Source organism: Panulirus ornatus, chromosome 4, assembly GCF_036320965.1.
Source record: "Panulirus ornatus isolate Po-2019 chromosome 4, ASM3632096v1, whole genome shotgun sequence".
NCBI classification, from domain to species: Eukaryota; Metazoa; Arthropoda; class Malacostraca; order Decapoda; family Palinuridae; genus Panulirus; species Panulirus ornatus.
In genome coordinates this window covers 55706119-55727827 of record NC_092227.1, presented here as the reverse complement: position 1 = coordinate 55727827, position 21709 = coordinate 55706119, and the positions used below count along the sequence as shown (strand labels likewise).

Below are 21709 nucleotides of genomic sequence, written 5' to 3'. Positions count from 1 at the left end.
CGATGGGATGTGAGTGTCATCATAACGAACAGGTGTGAGGTTAACATTTTCAAATCATGATGTGTGAGTGAAAAAATATATCTTTATCGACTTCAAATCATAATTCAGCATGCATTACGACTGTATTGTCTCGATCCCCATGAAGGAAGAAAAAATCATCTCCCCTTAGTGTTTTTACAAGGGTTATAAGTAGCGTGTAGGACTCACCCAGATCAAGGTATCTCCTGTAGACGGGATCGTAGCCGGCCCACTCCTGACTCCTGTACCGGTGCGCATCCCGCCCGCTGATCGCTGACTCTCCACCCACTCCGCCCTCGTTGGGGTTTCTGTACAAGATAAGCCTCATATACCAAGCGATTCAAATAAAGTTCCTAAGAACGTTATAAGCACATAGATTAAAGGAGGTAAGCTGAAAGTAATAGTTCTTAAACAGTCGTGATAAAAACTGGTATCATTATCTTGTTAAATGTTTGTCTTAGTAAATGTTTATTGACCATAAGAATGTTCATTGAACACTGTAGATGTGCATTGTGTATTTTTTGATAAATTTGAAATCGCAGGAATGAAGCATAATTGCACCTATGAAACCAGAGAAAACATAACACACACACACACACACACACACACACGCACATATATATATATATAACCACTCTGATTGCTAAGTAAGAATGTCTATGAAATAAGTTGTCTGTATGGCTGACCTGAAGTGTTGATCTTATTCATCAAGGGCTCATTTTTGATGATGTATGAAATGATTAGAAAACTAAACTAAGAAATACATGGATGAAAATACTGAAGAATTTACGTGAATGTGTTTTATATGTAATGTAAACTGTATCAGTCTCTGGTGAACGATTCTGTAATTCATCTTTAAAAAATCATTTTCGTGCACTTCGTATTATATTTGTCATGAAATATATCAAAGCCTCATCCAATGGCAGGTAATGTACCTTTGGCAGACTTTTAATGTAGTATATATTATACACGTGCATTATAATGCATTGCATACCCGGTACTCAATTCGTTCATCATTCTTTAAAATGTATTCACTCAGGCGACATGACCCACAGACCTTAAATATTACATACCCATTTCTACAACATGACAGTGAGAAGCAGAATAACACAATACATCTCTCACCTGACATAACCGGGAAATGGGGAATGTAATAGTGTAAAACTGGCTGAAAAATGAAAATAACACATGACCAGGAGCCTCAACGTAACACCGAAATATGCTGGAACCTGTTTCTTGCTTTTTCTTTACGTGATACATGGCTTTGAAAACTAAAATGAAAATACTTGGGTCTGCAAAGGACTGTTGATCTGTATATTGATTATTGTACTGTGCCTTTCTGACTGTTTGTGGAACAAGCTAAAGGCTGGCTTTCAACCTAGCTTCGTCAAGAGATATTTTTCTCACTCTTTAACTGGTGCATTTCCTACATGAATATCATGTTCGGTTCTCTTCACCTACTTGAAAAAAGACACAGGATGGATAAAGAAGCGAGCAGTCAAGATGATTCCCGGAACTGAGGAACAAATCCTTTGAGAGCTTGACTAAGGGACATAAATCTATTTAGCTTAGAAGAGAGAAAGTTAAGGGGTGATCTAATACAAGTATTCAAACTTATCAAAGACTCCTATAATTCCAATAATCCCAATAATCGAACAAGCTGTTTAAGGCTACATTCGAATGATTTCATTTGTAGTGATGAATTGAATTCATGAACAAACGTCTTACCCCGAATGAAGTGAAGTGTTTCGTTTTCAACAGGGTTATTAACATGTGGATGATATACCAATCAGAATGTTTGAAAACGCAGACATAATTTGCCCTTCTTTAGTTACATGAAAAATGTACAACTTGTTTTTTCTCTGAGAAGTATCTGTATGTTTTTCTGTTCTGTCTCACTAATGTATGAGTTTTTGATATCTTCCGCTATCACAAACAACCTCGTAAAGACGCAGTTGTCTGCCGCTGTTTGAATTACTTTCTATTCCATTGTATAGACATTCCAATGTTGAAAGGTGAACAAAATATTGAATTCAATAAACCAAAGGAAACTGGTTGTTCTGCACTTAGGAAATATTTTGAATGGCGAAAGATAGGAAGAAGTGAATTGTTTTGGATACCTAGGACATGGCAGTGAATGGAACACTGTAAACAGAAGTGAGTCATAGGGTGGGTGAGGGGCGAAGATTCTGGGAGCACTAAAGAATGTGTGGAAAGAATATTGGATATGTTTGAAGACATAGTCGTCCCAAAAACATTATATGGATGCGAGAGAGGGGCTATATATGAAAATGTGCGGAAAGGGATGGGGTGTGTTGAAAATTAAATGTTTGTGGACATTATGTGGTGTGAGATGGTTTGATCGAATAAGCAACAAAAGGGCAAGACAAGGGTGTGAAATAAAATTGTATGGTTGAGGGAATGAAGAAATTATACTACGTCATCAGCAAATGGTAATATCACCTCTTTATCTTCTCTTCTACATATCTCTCAGACATGAAGTTTTGCATATACGTTTAACCCATCTGACTGAGTCTAGCTAGACCAGCTGTGCTGATAGTCTGTAATGGTATCTCGTCATCTCCTGGTGTCTTCCCGTTTTCATTTCCTAGAGAGCTCTCCACCTCTTCAGTACTTAAGTCGTGTGACTCCATCTAAACTCTCTTGCACCTCCCTAATTGCCTCCACCCGTTAGCCATTATCTTCGCTCACTGTCAGATTCATCAGCACCTCAAGATATTCTTTCCATCTACTGGCTAATTATTCTGGTTGTACTAAAAGATTTTCTCCCTTTTGATCCTTTACGATATATATATATATATATATATATATATATATATATATATATATATATATATATATATATATATATATATATATATGTATATTGTTCCTATTCTTGTAATTCTGCTGTATTGACAGGAAGTTTCTTAGTTCCAGGTAAATCCTTCTGCAGATCTCGTCTAATACCTTCCCAGACTTCTTTCGCTATTCCCTTAATAATCAACGTTTGTGTTCCACTCATTTTCTCAGTGCTCATATCTATGCTTTTATTGTTTCTTTTACATCTTCAGTTCCACCATGCTGTGGTTTACTTTTTTAGTTCTTTATTTTACTTAAACTTTGATTTCTTCTGATGTTGCATATATTTTCTCTGAGATTGTTGAATTCGTCATCAGTGTCTTTATCTTCTATATCCATTACTTCAGGTAATTCGACACTTAGTTTGGTCTTAACCTTTTGTGTATGTTCATCATTTTTTAAATTTCCTGGCATAAATTTCCTTTGTTTCCGTTTTACTTTTAGTCTGGTTGTATTAACTTTGGTTTAGCCAGCACCAAACTGTGATCTGAGTTAAACGACACTGACGATAATCTTTATCGTTCTTTATAGATAGATTCATCATTAACTTGGTGGTGTATCTCTTTCTCTTTCATGGTTCCACTTATCTCACGAATATTTGTGACTCTTTATGCTGACAGAAAGTATTCATTACTGACAGGAGGTTGAGAAAACAAAGAATAACTCTATCACCTTCAACTATTTTGCATCTAACCATGACTACTCCAATAACACTTTCTATGCTTTCTCTATCTTGCCTACGCAACCAATCCAACCTCCTGATTTAAGTATTTTTTTTCTCTGCATTTTACACTTTCACAAATATCTTGCAGCAGAGTATCATGGAACTCCTCTTCTTCAGTAGTTCATTCCCCTTGTTCCCCACTAACCATGTTGCCTGCTGTCTGTCCCCTTATGGTTACAGCACTTCCCTAACGGATTCTTACACGGACAATCAATTCAGATGAAGATGCTACGCCTCTGCAAGTCTCACTTGGTCCTTCTCCTGGCAGGTGAAGGCTCCAGGGCCTTAACAAAAAACCAGTAACTAATAATCATGGTTAAGTACAGATTAGAAACATATTTTGACACTGGAGGGACAGACATGTGTACAGTAAACTGTACATCAGACAACAACGTCTTGCAATGTTAGTGATTCAAATGGGCTGGAGACAAAAGATCCGTCCTCACAGAACTTAACAAGTGACACGTCTGGTCGACCGTCTTCGATCCCGAGAACCTCAAAGATTTGTGCCAGAGTGTATGCAAGATACGTCATATATCAGGAAGGATCATCTTGTAGCACAGATAATACACACAAAGCTACATACTAGCAAATAAAGATGATATAGTTCACTCCTGTCGTCTGATATAACCAAAATGATTAATGGTGATATATTCACTATTCAGCCTAGATGGCAATATTCCAGCATAATGCTGATGCATTAATCACCAACTACGTTTTAATTAACTGTTTGTGTACTTGTTAATGACAGATAATACTGTAAATGAAGCAGTGTTCTCATTGAGGACAATGAATGTATCATTTCTCCTGAACAAATCATGTTTGCTACAGACATATTTTCATTTTTTTTGACACTGAATCTAATCGCTGAATGAATAATGGCTGAATAACGTATGAACAACTGTTGCAAGGAAAATGGTGAAATCATTCGTATCTACACGAGCAAGGCGCTCTACACATTATAAATGAGCACTTCACCAGCGACTTCCAGATACAAAGAGCAACTGAATATCATATTTATAGAGAGCTTTCCCCAGAGACCTTCCTACAGAGCGTTGGAGTAGGGTTGTCATACCACAGTAGTCATCAAAGCACTGAATATTCGAGAAGATATAACAACAAGATTGTAGAGAAATAATCAATGTATCCGACGTATGTTAATTCTTACTGAGCAGTTATGAACTAACTCTCCAGTGCAGGCATCTAATCTGCCGATGAACATCTCTAGCCTCTTTGTCATAGATATTTGCCATAGAGGAACCATAGAGGAATAGAACGGTAGATATTCAAAATGGTATGTTAGATGCGTATTTCATCATACCTAAGTAAAGCGTTAACTTGTATTATATTCGCGAGAGTTAAAACAAGCCTGTACAGGAGCAATGAACCAGCGAAGCATCGACTCTATCTGAACTAGAGATGGTAGATTAGTGTATCATGTCCACTGAATAACACCAAACCAAAAATGTCACCAAAAATGGCGAGCTCCTTGACAATCAAAGTAATCAACTGAAGAAGCACATATGAGATGATTACAGTATCTTGAGAGAATGGATAAAGAAAGTAGAGCCAAGACAGCATTACAGAGGCTACCGATTGGATAAAGACGAGCAGACAGACGTGGACGGAGATGGAGAGATAATATTCAGACAGTCTTAACAAAATGGACAGTCTGTCGTCTAGAGAGACTACATGACTGGAGTTTTGCAAGACAGATTGGAGTGGCGGCAGCGATACATCCCACTGACAGACTGAGAGCCTTCATGGAGGCGGAAGTGAGTATATATGCTAACCACTGCATATGATGCAATGAAATTAAAGGGAAAGGGAACATAAGATAGGTAGACTACATCTGTATATGTGTCCTTCGTTTACATGGCAGCGTTCTGTATTTATGGCTACAAAATCTTATTTCTGTTCGTATCTTGATACTTATAAAACCAGCTGAGGTACTTCTGAGTACTTATAAGTGAAATGATGTTACTAATAAAATCATCTTTCTGTTGTATCTATTCATCAGGCTTGGCTCATGAAAAGTACAGATTATATATATATATATATATATATATATATATATATATATATATATATTGTTTATTATACTTAGTCGCTGTCTCCCGCATCAGCGAGGTAGCGCAAGGAAACAGACGAAAGAATGGCCCAACTCACCCACATACAAATGTACATACATAAATACATAAACGCCCACACACGCACATATACATACCTATATACTTCAACGTGCATATACATATACATACACAGACATATACATATATAGACATGTACATATTCATACTTGCTGCCTTCATCCATTCCCATCGCTACCCCGCCACACATGAAAGGCACTCCCCTACCCCTCCGCGCGCGCGAGGTAGCACTAAGAAAAGACAACAAAGGCCACATTCGTTCACACTCAGTCTCTAGCTGTCATGTGTAATCCACCGAAACCACAGCCCCTTTCCACATCCAGGCTCTACAAAACTTTCAATGGTTTACCCTAGACGCTTCACATGTCCTGGTTCAATCCGTTGGCAGCACATCGAGCCCGGTATACCACATCGTTCCAATTCACTCTATTCCTTGCGCACCTTTCACCCTCCTGTATGTTCAGGCCCCAATCGCTCAAAATCTTTTTCACTCCAGCCTTCCACCTCCAATTTGGTCTCCCACTTCTCCTCGTTCCCTCCACCTCTAACACATATATCCTCTTTGTCAATCTTTCCTCACTCATTCTCTGCTTGTGACCAAACCATTTCAATACACCCTCTTCTGCTCTCTCAGCCACACTCTTTTATTACCACACATCTCTCTTACCCTTTCATAACTTACATGATCAAACCACCTCATACAACATATTGCCCTCAAACATTTCATTTCCAACACATCCACCCTCCTCCGCACAGCCATATCTATAGCCCATGCCTCGCAACCATATAACATTGTTGAAACCACTATTCCTTCAAACACACCACCCATTTTTGCTCTCCGAGATAACGTTCTTTCCTTCTACACATTCTTCAACGCTCCCAGAATCGTCGCCCCCTCCCCTACCCTGTGACTCACTTCCACTTCCATGGTTCCATCCGCTGCTAAATCCACTCCTAGATATCTAAAACACTTCACTCCCTCCAGTTTTTCTCCATTCAAACTTACCTCCCACTTAACTTGTCCCTCAACCCTACTGGACCTAATAACCTTGCTCATATTCACTTTTACTCTCAACTTTCTCCTTTCACACACTTTATCAAACTTTCCAATGGAAGACGTTGACCATTTGCAATACATACTGTTTTCACGGAGGATGGGAACCTGTGTCAACTTACCCTGTCTTGATGAAGTTAGTCCACATGGTGATGATGGCCTCGCTCAGAGCCACTTCCGTCTTAGTGAAGTTGAGGGGCGGAGCTAATGGACCTGAAGACCCCAGGGGCGCCCCAAAAACATACAGCAGCTCGTTCAAGGATACATCTGGTCCCGTCTGGTGTAGAAGAGTGGCAGAGGTGATCTGAGAAATACTACTGACTAGAAAAAAAGGACTTAATATCTCCTTCCACGTAGCGGTGTAAGGAAATATATGGTGAGAGTTCCTTAAATGTCAGTTACATGTGTCACCCTGAGGCAGGAGATATCAAGAACCCCTCCTGACAAAGATCGTCTTCTGAGGAGACAGGATACAAAGCTTGAGAAAATAACTACTGACTGTTCGGAAACTTTAAACCCAGCCTTCTGGAATTGAGAAATATATATATATATATTCATGAGACCTAGCATTACCTACGGCAGATATCTTTACAGATGGACTACCATAGAGTTCTGAGTGGAGAGAATGTTTCAGAGGAAGTATTGAGAAGATGTGTCTGTGAGCATTAGGTGCCGGAGAAATCCTAAACCAGACTACACGAAAGTTCCGAGGAGCTTGCTTGGCCAGCGTCTTATAGATACAGACGTGGGTTGAAGGAGCCAAGCAAAGCAACACAGCTGTGGAAGATCACAGCTGTGGAATGAAAAGCACTTTTACACAGAAAGATGGTCTTCTATCTAGAGATTCGTTCTCGCTTTAGATATGTCAGATGAAAATTCTGAGCATACTAACTCTCTTCAAATATCTCTTTGATATGTATGAAGACGGCGCTGAGGGCGGTAAAAACATGAATAATAATGTTCACTATGATGTAGCACCTTACTGGAGGTCAGTTGGCTCAACTGACGTGATTCAAGGGAACTTGGCTCCATTTTAAAATATATATGTTGGACGTCCGCTATTCCCGTGGTCCATTACCGTATTGTGTATTGTTGCAATACTGTTTGGTGACGGCACGGGACGGTAATTGTACTGTCTAGCGATGGTAGAGGACTGTCACTATACTGTCTAGCGATGGTAGGGGACTGTCACTATACTGTCTAGCGATGGTAGGGGACTGTCACTATACTGTCTAGCGATGGTTGAGGACAGTCATTACTGTCTAAAGGTAGTAAAGGATGATACCTATACTGTCTAGCGATGGTGGGAGACTATCGTTAAAGTATATAGCATTTGCTAAACTGTCAAGCGATGGTAAGGTGTAGTTACTATACTGCCAAGCGACAGTTTGGGGCAGTTCCTATACCTTACGACGATGAAGGGCAGTTTGTGGTGGTGAGATACTTTCTCTTGACTAGTTAGAAAGAAATGGTGGGGACTCCCACTCTACTATGTAGTGATTGCAAGGGACTGTCGCTATATTGTCTATCAATGGCAGAGGACGCTGTGATGTCTGGCGACGGTCGAGGTCTGTCGCTCTATACTGTCTGTCAATGGTAGAAGACAGACTTTTAACTGTATGTCGACATTAGAGAACTGTTCCTACACTTTCTAGCAATGGTAGGCGACAGGCGTTACACTGTCTGGCAATGGGAATGACCTGAACACAAACTACACACAATCTAGAACCTGGTCAAGCAACCCAACGCCTAACTAAACACATTGAGCCTGGTATGCAGCATCTCTAGAACCTGCTTCATCGACCGTCAGAACCTCGCCCAGAGAATGTCACATCCTACATGACAAACACCAGGCCTGATTCCTCTTACAGTGTTATCAACGACACTTCACTTGTAAGCATAACTCTCCTTACGAGGTTTTACCACAGCTGTGGGAACATGTGAGTTTCATCTGAACACCTGGCTTCACACACTATATACTCTCCTTAACCACACCTTAGCTTAACCACCCCTAAGCCCGGTCAGTATCACTTAAGAATCCAGCGGAAGGATTATGTGCAGCAGAGGGGAATCAGTGATAGCTTAAAAAACTGTAAAAAAAAACTGTTGAACGGAATTACCTTTTCTTGTCAAGTTAGACTCCTTGTTTGTTTGTTTGTTTGTTTGTTTTTCTTTTATACCAAATAGCCTAGTCGTGGGCCAGTCAGGCCTACTGTTGTCTGTCTTTTTCATGTGAACTCATGTAAAGTCAAAGCATCGTCTAGTAATTACGCTACAGCACCTGAGCAAACACTCTCGACAACACGTTTGTATATATCCTGAATGTAGGTCCCTCAGAGCCGGTCTAATGCATTAAATGGTCTGTTCCAACACCTCCCAGTGTCTGTTCTAAGACGCCTCAGGAGCTGTCCATTACACTTCAAAGTATGGTCTCTTATCCAATAAATAGGACAAAATATTCTTATGCATATTCTAGGACAGGTCAGGGTATGACCCAACATACCTTACGACATTGTCCAAAAGGCCTCAAGACTAAGATATACCTTACCAAACAACCTAGACAGATATGCTTCAAGGACAGCACCCAACACATCAAACGGCGTTGTCCATCACATGCAAGAGCGTGATTCAACTCACACCAAGACCCAGTCTACCGTCCCGTGGCCTAATTAGTAAACACACCTCAGGGTCAGGTTCGTCGGGCCGGTAGTCAAGCACGTAGAGAAAGGCCGTCCTCCCAGTCGTGTACAGCTGGTTGGCGGCGACAGTGACTGGGGAGACGAAAGAGGCGTCGTGTAGCGCCTCCGCCGTCAAGTCACGAATATGGACTGGATGTTGTACAGGTCGCGCCCAGTCTGTGTACTCCGCCGTGATGGCCAGCACAATTTCCTGTCAACAAAGTCATAGATTATCTCTTAGTATCTCACGTTTCTCGTGAACTTAGTAAATCAATTAACAGTTAATGGAGCAATATCCTAAAACAGTGGATAAAGAAGGCATTTTTTGCATTAATGGCTAAATGCATCATCATTCTTCTAATATCCATAAAAGATTGAATAGAAAGACAAGCTTTAATAGTGCATACATAGGTGAGTTTACTATAGTGAAAAGTAATTGCCACCCTACTGTAGTGTACGACTGATTGAGCGTAACAATTACGATTCATCATGTATAGATAGCCGGGTAAAACATCGACCCTCGACATCATACAAATGGGCAGGTGGAACAACATTGTTTTTCTTGAAAGGGTTAATTGAAAAAAAAGACTATCACTTGTTTACCAATTGGCGTCCTAGCTACGTCTCTTCGTTGTATACCAACTGACTTATATTTCTTTCTTGTATCTCCTCTGATAATGTGATTGTTACTCGAAAGTGCACTTGGGAATTTATCGTGTTTCATTTTCCCCGTAGACTCATAGGAATACACACACACACACACACACACACACACATATATATATATATATATATATATATATATATATATATGCATATGGCCCACCCCAACCACAAACACATGTATATACATAAACGCCCACACACACACACATATACATACCTATACATTTCAAAGTGCACATACATATACATACACAGGCATATACATATATACACATGTACATATTCATACCTGCTGCCTTCATACATTCTCGTCGCCAACCCGCCACACATGAAATAGCAACTCCCTCCATGCGCGTGCGCAAGGTAGCACTAGGAAAAGACAACAAAGGCCACATTCGTTCACACTCTAGCTGTCATGTGTAATGCAAGGAAACCATATCTTCCTTTCCACATCCGGGCCCCACAAAATTTTTCATGGTTTACCCCAGACGCTTCACATGCCCTGGTTCAATCCATTGACTGCACGTTGACCCCAGTATACCACATCGTTCCAATTCACTCTATTCCTTGCACGCTCGCAACCATATAACATTCTTGAAACCACTAGTCCTTCAAACATATCCATTTTTGCTCTCCGAGATAACATTCTTGCCTTCCACACATTCTTCAAAGCTCCCAGAACCTTTGCTCCCTACCCCACCCTGTGACTCACTTCCGCTTCCATGATTCCATCCGCTGCTAAATCAACTCCCAAATATCAAGAACACTTCACTTCCTCCAGTTTTTCTCCATTCAAACTTACCTTCCAATTAAACTTGTCCCTCAACCCTATTGAAGCTAATAACCTTGCTCTTATTTTTACTCTCAGCTTTCTTCTTTCACACACTTTACCAAACTCAGTCACCAATTTCTGCAGTTTCTCACCCGAATCAGCCACCAGCGCTGTATCATTAGCGAACAACAACTGACTCACTTTCCAAGATCTCTCATCCACAACAGACTGCATACTTACCCCTCTCTCCAAAACTCTTGCATTCACCTCCCTAACCACCTAACCACCCCATCCGTAAACAAATTAAACAAACCTGGAAACATCGCGTACCCCTGCCGCAAACCGACATTCACTGGGAACCAATTATTTTCCTCTCTTCCTACTCGTACACATGCCTTACATCCTTGGTAAAAGCTTTTCATTCCTTCTAGCAACTTACCTCCCACACCGCATTCTTTTAATACCTTCTACAAAGCATCTCTATCAACCCTATCATATGCCTTCTCCAGATCCATCAAAGCTACATACAAATCCATTTGCTTTTCTAAGTATTTCTCACATGCATTCTTCAAAGCAAACACCTGATCCACACATCCTCTACCACTTCTGAAGTCACACTGCTCTTTCCCAATCTGATGCTCTGTACATGCCTTTATCCTCTCAATCAATACCTTCCTTTCCCAGGAATACTCAACAAACCTATACCTCTGTAATTTGAACACTAACCTTTATCCCCTTTGTCTTTGTACAATGGCACTATGCATGCATTCCGCCAATCCTCAGGCACTTCACCATGGATCATACATACACTGATTATCCTTACCAACCAATCAACAACAAAGTCACCCCCCTCTTTTAATGAATTCCACTTCAATACAATCCAAACCCACTGCCTTGCCGGCTTTCATCTTCCGCAAAGCTTTCACTACCTCTTCTCAGTTTACCAAACCATTCTCCCTGACCCTTTCACTTCGCACACCAACTCGACCAAAACACCCTATATCTGCCACCCTATCATCAAACACATTCAAAAAACCTTCAAAATACTCATTTCATCTCCTCACTTCACCACTGCTTGTTATTACCTCCCTATTAGCCCCCTTCACCAATATTCCCTTGTCTTACGCACTTTATTTACCTCCTTCCAAAACATCTTTTTATTCTCCCTAAAATTTAATGATACTCACTCACCCCAACTCTCATTTGTCCTTTTTTCACCTCTTGCATCTTTCTCTTGACCTCCTGCCTCTTTCTTTTATACATCTCCCAGTCAATTGCATTACTTCCCTGCAAAAATCGCCCAAACGCCTCTCTCTTCTCTTTCACTAATAATCTTACATCTTCATCCCACCACTCTACCCTTTCCAATCTGCCCACCCCCCACCTTTCTCCTGCCACAAGTATCTTTTGCGCAAGCCATCACTGCTTCCCTAAATACATCCCGTCCCCCCCCCCTCCCCTTACGTCATTTGCTCTCACCTTTTGTCATTCTACACTCATTCTCACCTGGTACTTCCTCACACAAAACTCCTTTCCAAGCTCACTTACAGACGCTTCGCATGTCCTGGTTTAGTCTACTGACAACACATCGACCCCTGTATACCACATCGTTTTAATTAACTCTATCATCCTATTCACCCTCCTGCATGTTCAGGCTTCAGTCACTCAAAATCTTTTACGCTCTATCTTTCCATCTCCAGTTTAGTCACCCTGTTTTCCTTGTTCACTCCACTTCTGACACAAGTATCCTCTTTGTCAACTTTTCCTTACTCATTGTCTCCATATTTCGGAACAATTTTAGCATACCCTCTTCAGCTCTTTCGACGACACTCTTTTTACTACCACACCCATCCCTTACTTCACCATTACTTACTCGATCAAACCACCTGAAATCACATATTGTCCTCAAACATTACCTTTCCAACACAGCCACCTTCCTCCATACAGCCTTATATATAACGCCTATGCCTCCCATCCATGCAGTATTGCTGAAAATATAACTTTAAATAGACCCATTTTTGTCCTCCCAGATAATCTTTTCTCTTTCTAGACATTCCTCACATTCTGTTTAAAAAGAATGTTGTCACGTAGCGAGACGTAGACCGAGGAAGAGAAATGATAAAAAGAGGAAGACGCCAGCGACTGGAGAGAACTCTGAAGGACTTCGATATTAATTGAGAAGAAAAATGGAGAGGTTGACCCTTTGACAGATACAATGATACATCGTCCAGAGAGGAAGCCACTAACTTAGAAACTGCGAGGTACACACACCACACACCACACACACCTAAGGTTCCAAGCACGGTGTTATGGCGTTAACAATAATAGTAAATAAAGATTTCCATAAAAACAGTACAAGAAAAGGATAGCAAAGTAAAGGCTTTCTCCCCACTCTCTACTCTCCGGCAACACGTCCGATGTAAAACAGGTGGAAAAAATATATTGGAAAATAATGCGCCGGAAGGATAATTTCATAGGAATGTCATAAGGTAGAATGAACTTGAATATGTCATGCATCCCATCACCAACAACATGCATCCCTTCACTTTTTTGTTATAAAGACAATAGTGAAGATAAATTTGAGTTCAAACCTCGCAACTTGCCATATCTATATTACTCCTTAAGTGGAAGGATAATACGATAGACTGCAACATAGCCAGAGAGTGGATTGGTGGTTAAGAAGGTAGAGCATAATATGCTACTACGTTGTAATGACTGAATGATTAAATCATTCAATACCGGTGAGTGACGAGTTATGATCTAACGTCTTGTCGTGGGTACTGAATGATTTATGATGAAATACAGGGAGGTTTGTCCATTACTGATCAGACTGTGTTGTTTCAGGGTAAGCTACGCTTTTATCTCTATTAAGCAACTCCAGAAGTTTTAATATATTGATGTGAAGCTAACAGGATGGTAATCTAAAGGCTTCCATTTAAGACTAAGGGAGTAACGTCTACCAGTCTCCAGTCCTGTGGAAGTATTCCATCCTAGAGAGATTTAGTGAAAATATGGGTTAAGGATCCGGCAATTTCGTGTTTGACCTTTCTTATTACTTGTAGATAGAAACGATCAGGACCCAGACTTTTATTAGTTATCAGTGTATTTACCTGTGTTAGTATTCTCTAACAGTGAAGATAAATTCTGGTATCGTGTGAGGACTATTTATCATTGTCTCACAATTCGTGTCGCTGTAAAAACAAAACAAGAACATTGTACTTAGGGTTGCTGCTATACTTTTATTATTTACTAAGGGTTTGATCCCACTCCTTATATGCTTCATATTACTGATACATCTATAAGATCTTTTAGAATCTCCGTTACTATCTCTTGGAATACTCGTTTCATACGTTCTCGTGGCTCGCTGAATAAGACACTGTTTGTCTCTCCTAAGAGTGTTACACTGCTTTGTAATATCTGATTCACTGACTGATTTCTTAAGCTTGTATATTTCATTCCGGCGCCGTATAGCTCTTGCGAAATCTGGGGAGTGCTATTCAGGCCAGTTGGTGGTTTTTTATGGTTTCTGACGTGCATGGGAACGACTATGTCTTGTTGGTGTATATAAACTGATGCCCAAAATTGGTCCATAATTGCTCTGGGTCTATACCCAGTTATGGTGAGATTTTAATGTGTCGTGCAACCCACTATAAATCCACCGTTTTAAAGTTACGAATAACAATATTGGTTTTAGGGAAATCTGTTATGATATTTACATCGTCCCTAACCTTGTTATGGTCACAAGTGCCTAGATGTTCTCCAGGACGGGTATCAGTTACTAAGAACTCCTGGGATGCAAGAACTGAATAAAGTATATTAGTATCCTTCCTCGGTTCTGTGAGGGTTTGGATGAGAAAACTGTCCTCAACAAAGTCGATAAATTTAGCAGGTTCACTTTCACTACATGAGAAAGTTCGCCAGTAAATTTCTAGTAGATTAAAATCCCCCAGAATGATCAAGTCTTTATCCTGTAATGCTCGACGTATACTCTCAGTCATGACAGTGTCAATATATCCTTGCCAACTAGGGCGTCTTTACAATATACTACGTTTACGTAAAGTTTGGAAAAAATTTTGTGGTAATCTGAACACACGAATGTTCAATACCAGTAGCTATTGTCGTCTGAATTTCGATGGGTTTTAGGTACGATTTTACGTACAGTGCAGTTCCACCTCCTCGACCTTCTCTATCTACTACAAATAACATGTAGTCTGGCAAATTGTACTCGGTAATCACATTGTTCTTTTTCGTGTTCAGAAATGTTTCTGGTAAACCAATGATAGCAACGCGTTCCATGTTTGCCAAACAATATAAATTCATTCCGTTTCGTATGGATGTTGTTATATTCATGCAGAGTCTATTCAATTTGCTCGTGTGATTTCTATACGAAACTGGCGCTATGATTTGGTGATCGGCTATTTCTAAACCGAGGTGTAACAAGCCCCCCGTGACCCGCTCCCATGTCGTCGCTGTCTGGTGGGATAGGGGAGGGAACTCGATCTTACCTCCCCACGTTGACCTTACCTGACCTCCACCACCCATACCACGTGGTTGACACGCCATCTATCAGGCCTCAAATTTAAAAAAAAAAAAAAAATCACATGTTTACCAAATGGCGTCCTAGCTTCGTCTCTTCGATGTATATCAACTGACTGTTATATTTCTCTCTTGTGTCTCCCCTGATGATGTGATAATTACGCGAAAGTGCACTTGGGAACTTTTCGTGTTTCATTTTCCCCGTGGACTCATAGGAATATCCTGATCACGCCCAAAATTGTGATCCTTTCCAATATATATAAATGTGTGTGTGTGTGTGTGTGTGTGTGTGTGTGTGTGTGTGTGCGCGTGTGTGTGTGTGTGTGTGTGTGTGTGTATGTGTGTTCATTCTTTCATCTACAACTAACACTCTACGTGGAGTGTAGTTATCCACATTTAACCTACATATTGTGCATGGGGAGCGCCAACAATAGCAATATCATCAGATCTATCTTTCAGGCTGCCAATCAGTTCATTGGTCTCCAGTGATAACTTTTGTATTCGGATTCGTATGGTAGACGTCGTTGCTCCCAATCTTCACCACTAAGCATGACTTATCATCAGGTATCTTGATGTCTCTAACCTTCTGTTAGATTTGGGACGTTCTGGCACCAGGGTAGACATAGACTCTCTTAGCTCTCGTATTCACCGGGATGTGTTTACCTTGACTTCTAACCAGCGAATCTCCAAGGATCATGGAGTAGGAGTCGTGCCTTTTTTTAATGCAAGTCGTTGCTGAGTACTGCAAAGCGATTGCTCGTGAGTGGGGCAGTGGGGGAAGTGGTTCCATGAGGAAAGGGAAGGGGAATGGCTGGACGGGTGGTTGAAGTGTGATGTTAAACCTGGAGGAGGTTATGAAATTAGGGCGAGGACGGGCCATAGTGGAGGGATGGGAATCGAGTTTGAGTGAGAGTGAGGAGAGTTTAGGTGGGAGTGAGAGGAGGTAGCAAAACCGGGGGGAGGAGGAGGGGGGTGGTACTGAGAGATAGGGTGAAAATGATGAGGTTCAAGAGGGGGTGTAGGGGGGGCGTAGGTTTTAACGGGAGGGTACCAGTAGGGAAGGGGTGGGGCAGGCAATGGGCGTTTAACGGGAGGGCAACATGTGTGGGGATGGGGTAGACCGAGGGAGGGGTGGACCAGGATGGTGGGGGGAAAAGTAGGCGCTAGGGGATGGTGGAGGGTAGTGAAGGTAAGGTAACTGTGCGCCATTGTCAAACGCTGTCATCTCGTCCGTAAGTAATATATTTTCCGTCGTTAAGACTTCGAGCGTTGCCTTAATTTTATCACTTTATTTAATCTTTTCTTTCGGATTACTTCGGTTCGCGCAAAACAAATCGTCTTTTTACGCTCCGTCTGGTCCCGTTATCATGAAATCTTATAACGTACTCACCACAGGGATGTACGTACCTGGGTAGCGAGTGGCTGGTGCCATTGTAAAGAAGAACTACACAGATGTAAACTGAGTGGTCAGTAGATGTAAGTTAATGTGAAGGAACACTTCACCATAAGAAAAGCAGTTATCAATGGTAATGCACTATGATCTTGGTGACTTGTTGGGAGGGCGATGACCTCACTGGAACTGACAGATAGGCACAGAGCGACAAGTCTTACCAGTGCGAGCCTCCGAAACGTGATGAGGAAAGCCACAAAAAGGGGAGCTTGGGGATCAGATCTCGGTTTCAGAGTCTGCCTTAAACTGTCGATATATGAAGGATTGGCTTGATCTCTGAGAGGCTTACCAGACAAGAGTTAGGCAGTGGATTTCACTTTACGAGGGTCATACTTATGAGCAGAGAAAAGATTGAGAATCAAGACATCTTAAAGAATTTGTGATGGAAGAAAGATTCGAAAACATTGGAAACGACAGAAGTCAGAACTAAAGGACGTTAGATGGAGAGCTTAGATCGGCCACTCTTCTTTGGGACAGATTTTACCAGTGACTCTCTTCAAACTGAAAGAAAAGTGTTAGGCTTCACGCAAAAGTGAAAAAGACGAGTAGGCACAAGAGCAAGTTGAGCAGCACACTCCTTCAGTTTCTTCAAAACACAAAGAGAAACATTTGATTCGTATATTTTGTTTGTGTATAGAGAGGAGAGACGCCCTCTACAGTGTACGAAAAATGATAATAATGAGGGCATGGGATTAGAAAAGGTACGACAGAAGGTATAGGAATATGAAAGACATCCAAGGTGGAGGTAAAGGAGAACAGAGAGAGCCAAAAAGTGTTGCTTAGTCATGAACAGTACAGTGTCGTCGGAAAAGAAAAGGAAGGAAAGGTAGTAAAGCAGTTGTTGAAGACACTTTTTGTCGAACTTCCTTTGGATAAAGGAGTATTTTTCCTAATGAATAACACTTTCTAACGATGACAAGTTCAGATAAAATCAATGTGAGTCACAGACTCGACATGCCAGGCCCCTTGCCTGAATGGCCTCAGAATTGGAATAGTTGATAGCGATAGTGCTGGGGAAGAGAGGTTAGGACGTCAAGACCCACTCACCTGCAAGTGGTACCGATAGTTGTTGGTGACAAAGGTACGCAGGAGACGGTCTCGATGGTCGGCCTCAAAGCCATGTTGGATCTCAACGTCACTAAACACCTCGAGGATGTCGGTGGCCGTGACCCCCAGCAGGAAGTCGACAGGGGTGCGGCCCTCCTCTCCTGTCCCACGTCAGCCACATCATTACAGTAAGTTTGCCATCATTAATGTTTGTATGAATGACGATTATACAATTCTCAACACATTAGGGCACCGCTAATCCCACTTCACATCGCGTATCCGTTTAATGCAATGAAGATTATGTGTTATACCAATAATTCCTGAATTATTTTACTATTAATAATTTCAAGACTAATATCCAACAATATTGCAAATCACAATATCAGGTTTGACTCAACCTGAGGACTGGAGACCAGGATCACAAGTGTGTGAGGCAGGTTGCTTACCCATCTTGGTGTGCTGCTGCTTCCAGTCTGGCCGAATGGTGACGCCGTCCACGCTGGGCCCGATGGACGACAAAAACTGAGGCGTCTCCAGGTCCACCTGAGGGAAGAACAGTGGCTTACATCTCACAGCAACTCTCTCTCTCTCTCTCTCTCTCTCTCTCTCTCTCTCTCTCTCTCTCTCTCTCTCTCTCTCTCTCTCTCTCTCTCTATGCTATCGGAAGCGTTAGCGACGCCTGCGCAGTGTGTCAGCATTATGGTGGCTCTTAAGTGCCACTCCCTTTGACCAAGGTAGCTGTCGTACCATTTTCTCTTACCCACACGTAGGCTGCTGACTATTAGCTTCCTCACATGCAATCCTTACTTATCATACACAACACATACAATCACGCAACTCACATAACCCGTTATTCGTAACTCTATATATTCTTGCGGTGAGCGCCACGCATAATCCCTGCCTTATAACAAATGCTCGTGTTAAGTCCTGTCTCTATCTCTCTTTCATGTCTCTGTGTATGAAGAGTGCAACCGCAGCACTGACAACAACCTTTGCTGATGACGTATTATTGTACCCGCCTGGCCTACACATGGGAACACTTCGTCCGTCGGTCAAACTGACCTTCGTTACAAAATGAAAAATGCTAAGTTAGTACTCAAGAAACTTCAAACAGTAGATACTTGGCAAATGAATGGCATAAGACTCATTACCGCTCTTTAGATTTTGCGTAAGTCACTTTACTTAAAGGAAATCTTAAATTTGCTACTTATCCACCTCGTACTTTGAAGATCGTCCAGATTTCGGCATTGAAGCTTAATGGATCTGTTTCCCAGCATCTCTTGAACTGAAGAGAATGAGATCCATAATTCTAGTTTGATTTCTATGCCATTTATATAAAAAGATTCATCCTGGAACATATGCTGGTAGAAAATTCCACCTTTGGTCATAGATCGTAATACAGATTCTTTTACATTTATGATAACAAAATGTCAACCCATTCCTATTTCACTTCCGTAACTGTATTGCGCTGCAGGCGACATAAAAGTTGCATGGCACCTTCTTTTAGTTATATACAGAATGACAGATATCAACGCATGCTTGCTCTGAGCTGAATAGTTTCAAAACATTTAGAATCAGCCATTTCATAATCTTTGGTATCCATGGATTTCATCCATCCATCTGCCAACAATATCTAGTAACTGATGCTTTTGTGTTCCAGTATGACAAGAGTACGTAGCAGGGCATGGAACACGACGTTAGTTTTAGAGATGTGTAACTTCTTACATACCTTCAAAAATCTTGTCAATGGAATAGTGATGTGTCTATAGGATCTGGTTAAGGACTCGGCCTGAGAGGATGTGAGTTGAATACAATTTGTGGGCGACTGTATGGTGACGCACCTGCACTAACTGGTCGTCAGTATAGTCACGCACTGCGGCATGTCCTCGTAGTACCGGTGAGCTTAAATGTTCCTAAAAGGAAACTCGTCAACGATAACGTCACACAGACCATGGAACAAGGCCATTTGGCCGACACAAGCGTTACATAGCGCACCTAAGCTCTTCTAAAAAAGCGCCTGCTGTCTCTCCTCGACACTACAGTCACACACCAAGTGCAGTGGACCCTGGTAAAGACAATGTGGTACTTGCCTGCAGTATCTGCTCGACGGTACGATCACGTAAACAGTGCAGCAGGGCCTCGTAATGACGATACAGGTCATCTGGTACTTGGCACCTCAACTGTCTTGCCGCCTGGACCGCGTAGTACACAGGCTCCTGCACGGCCGCCCAGGGACTCAGCGCCGACCCAGACATGAGAATGGCTCGCTTGAACAGTCCTGCTCCTGTGTGTACAGAGACATCAACCTGTGAGAATTAGGAGAGACAAGCAAAGAGGCATCAAAATTGCACATCAGAATGATGCCACTCATGGCCGAAAATTAAGAAGTGAATGTAGGGATGATTAACGGAAGACGACACACATGTGAGTTTCTATCATATTACGAAAATATAACATTGTGAAAGTTTAGTCCAGTTTGAAAAGGCTGTGATTTTGTTGGTAAGGATTTTTAGTGAGTGCATGGATCAAGGTGAGATGCCTTAAGATTGGTGGAATGCATGTATAGCGCCATTGTACAAAGGCAGGCGGGATAAAAGTGAGTGTTCAAGCAACATATGTATAAGTTTCTTGAGTATCCCTGGTAAGTTGTATGGAAGGGTACTGACCGAAAGGATAAATGCATTCACAGAGCATCAGATTGAGGAGGAGCACTATGGTTTCAAGAAGTGGAAAAGGATGTGTGTGGATCAAGTGTTTCATTTAAGGACGTGTGAAAAATAATTGGAAAAACAGATAGACTTCGATAAAGCATGTGATAGGGATGAAAGAGATGACTTCTCGAATGTCGTAAGAATATACGGTGTGGGAGGAAAGATACCAAAAGCATCGAGAAGTTTCTATCATGGGTGTAGGGCATGCGAACGAGTAGGAAGAGAGGAGAGTGAGTGGTTCCGAGTGAAGGTTGGCCTGAGGCAGGGTTGTGTGATGTCATCATGGTTGTTCAGTTTGTTTATGGATGGATTTGTGAGGGAGGTAAATGCGAGACTCTTTGAGAGAGGGGCGAGGATGCAGCCTATGTGGAATGAAAGGGTTGTCTGCTGATGATACGTCACTGATTGCAGAAGTTAGTGACTTAAGTTTGGAAGAATGTTTTAAAGGAGGAAGTTGAGATTGGATGTGAATAATAGAAAAGTTATTAGGTTTGGCAGGGTTGAGGGACAGGTTAGTTGGGGTGTGGGTTTGAATTGAGAAAAACTGAGGAAAGTGAAGCCTTTTAGATACCTGGGAGTGGACATGGTAGCAAATGGAACCGTAGAAGTGGACCGGAGTTATAGGATGGATGGTGGTGCGAAGGTTTTGGGACCAATGGAGAATGTGTGGTAAGAGAGATCGTTATCTGGGAGAGCAAACATGGGTTTGTTTTGTAGGAATAGTAGTCCCAACAGTATTAAATGGATGCAAGGCATGAGTAACAAATGAGGCGGTGCGGAGGAGGGCGGATGTATTGTAAATGAAATGTATGAGGACAATAAGTGTGTGAGATGTTTGGTAATAAGAAAGGTTTGGTTGAGAGACCTGAAGAGGGTTTGAAAAAGAGGATAGATTTGTCAGAAGTGGAGGGAACAAGAAATGGGAGACCAAATTGGAGATGGAAGGATGGGGTGAAAACGATTTTGAGCGATCAGGACCTGAACATACAGGAGGGTGAAAAGTATGCAAGGGATATAGTGAATTGGAACGATGTGGTATAT

At 41.6% G+C, this 21709-nt stretch overlaps 1 protein-coding gene across 1 annotated transcript in view; it reads right to left on the bottom strand.

Moving 5' to 3' along the window:
• The window catches only part of LOC139766329 (neuroligin-4, X-linked-like), a 251074-nt gene that overhangs the window by 8869 nt on the left and 220496 nt on the right, over positions 1-21709 (bottom strand). The window contains exons 4-9 of the mRNA XM_071694836.1: positions 20048-20241; positions 18404-18500; positions 17958-18118; positions 9491-9697; positions 6931-7085; positions 208-326 (exon numbers count right to left, since the gene is read on the bottom strand). Of these exons, the coding sequence (XP_071550937.1) occupies positions 208-326; positions 6931-7085; positions 9491-9697; positions 17958-18118; positions 18404-18500; positions 20048-20241 (933 nt within the window). The remainder of the gene's footprint in view (positions 1-207; positions 327-6930; positions 7086-9490; positions 9698-17957; positions 18119-18403; positions 18501-20047; positions 20242-21709) is intronic.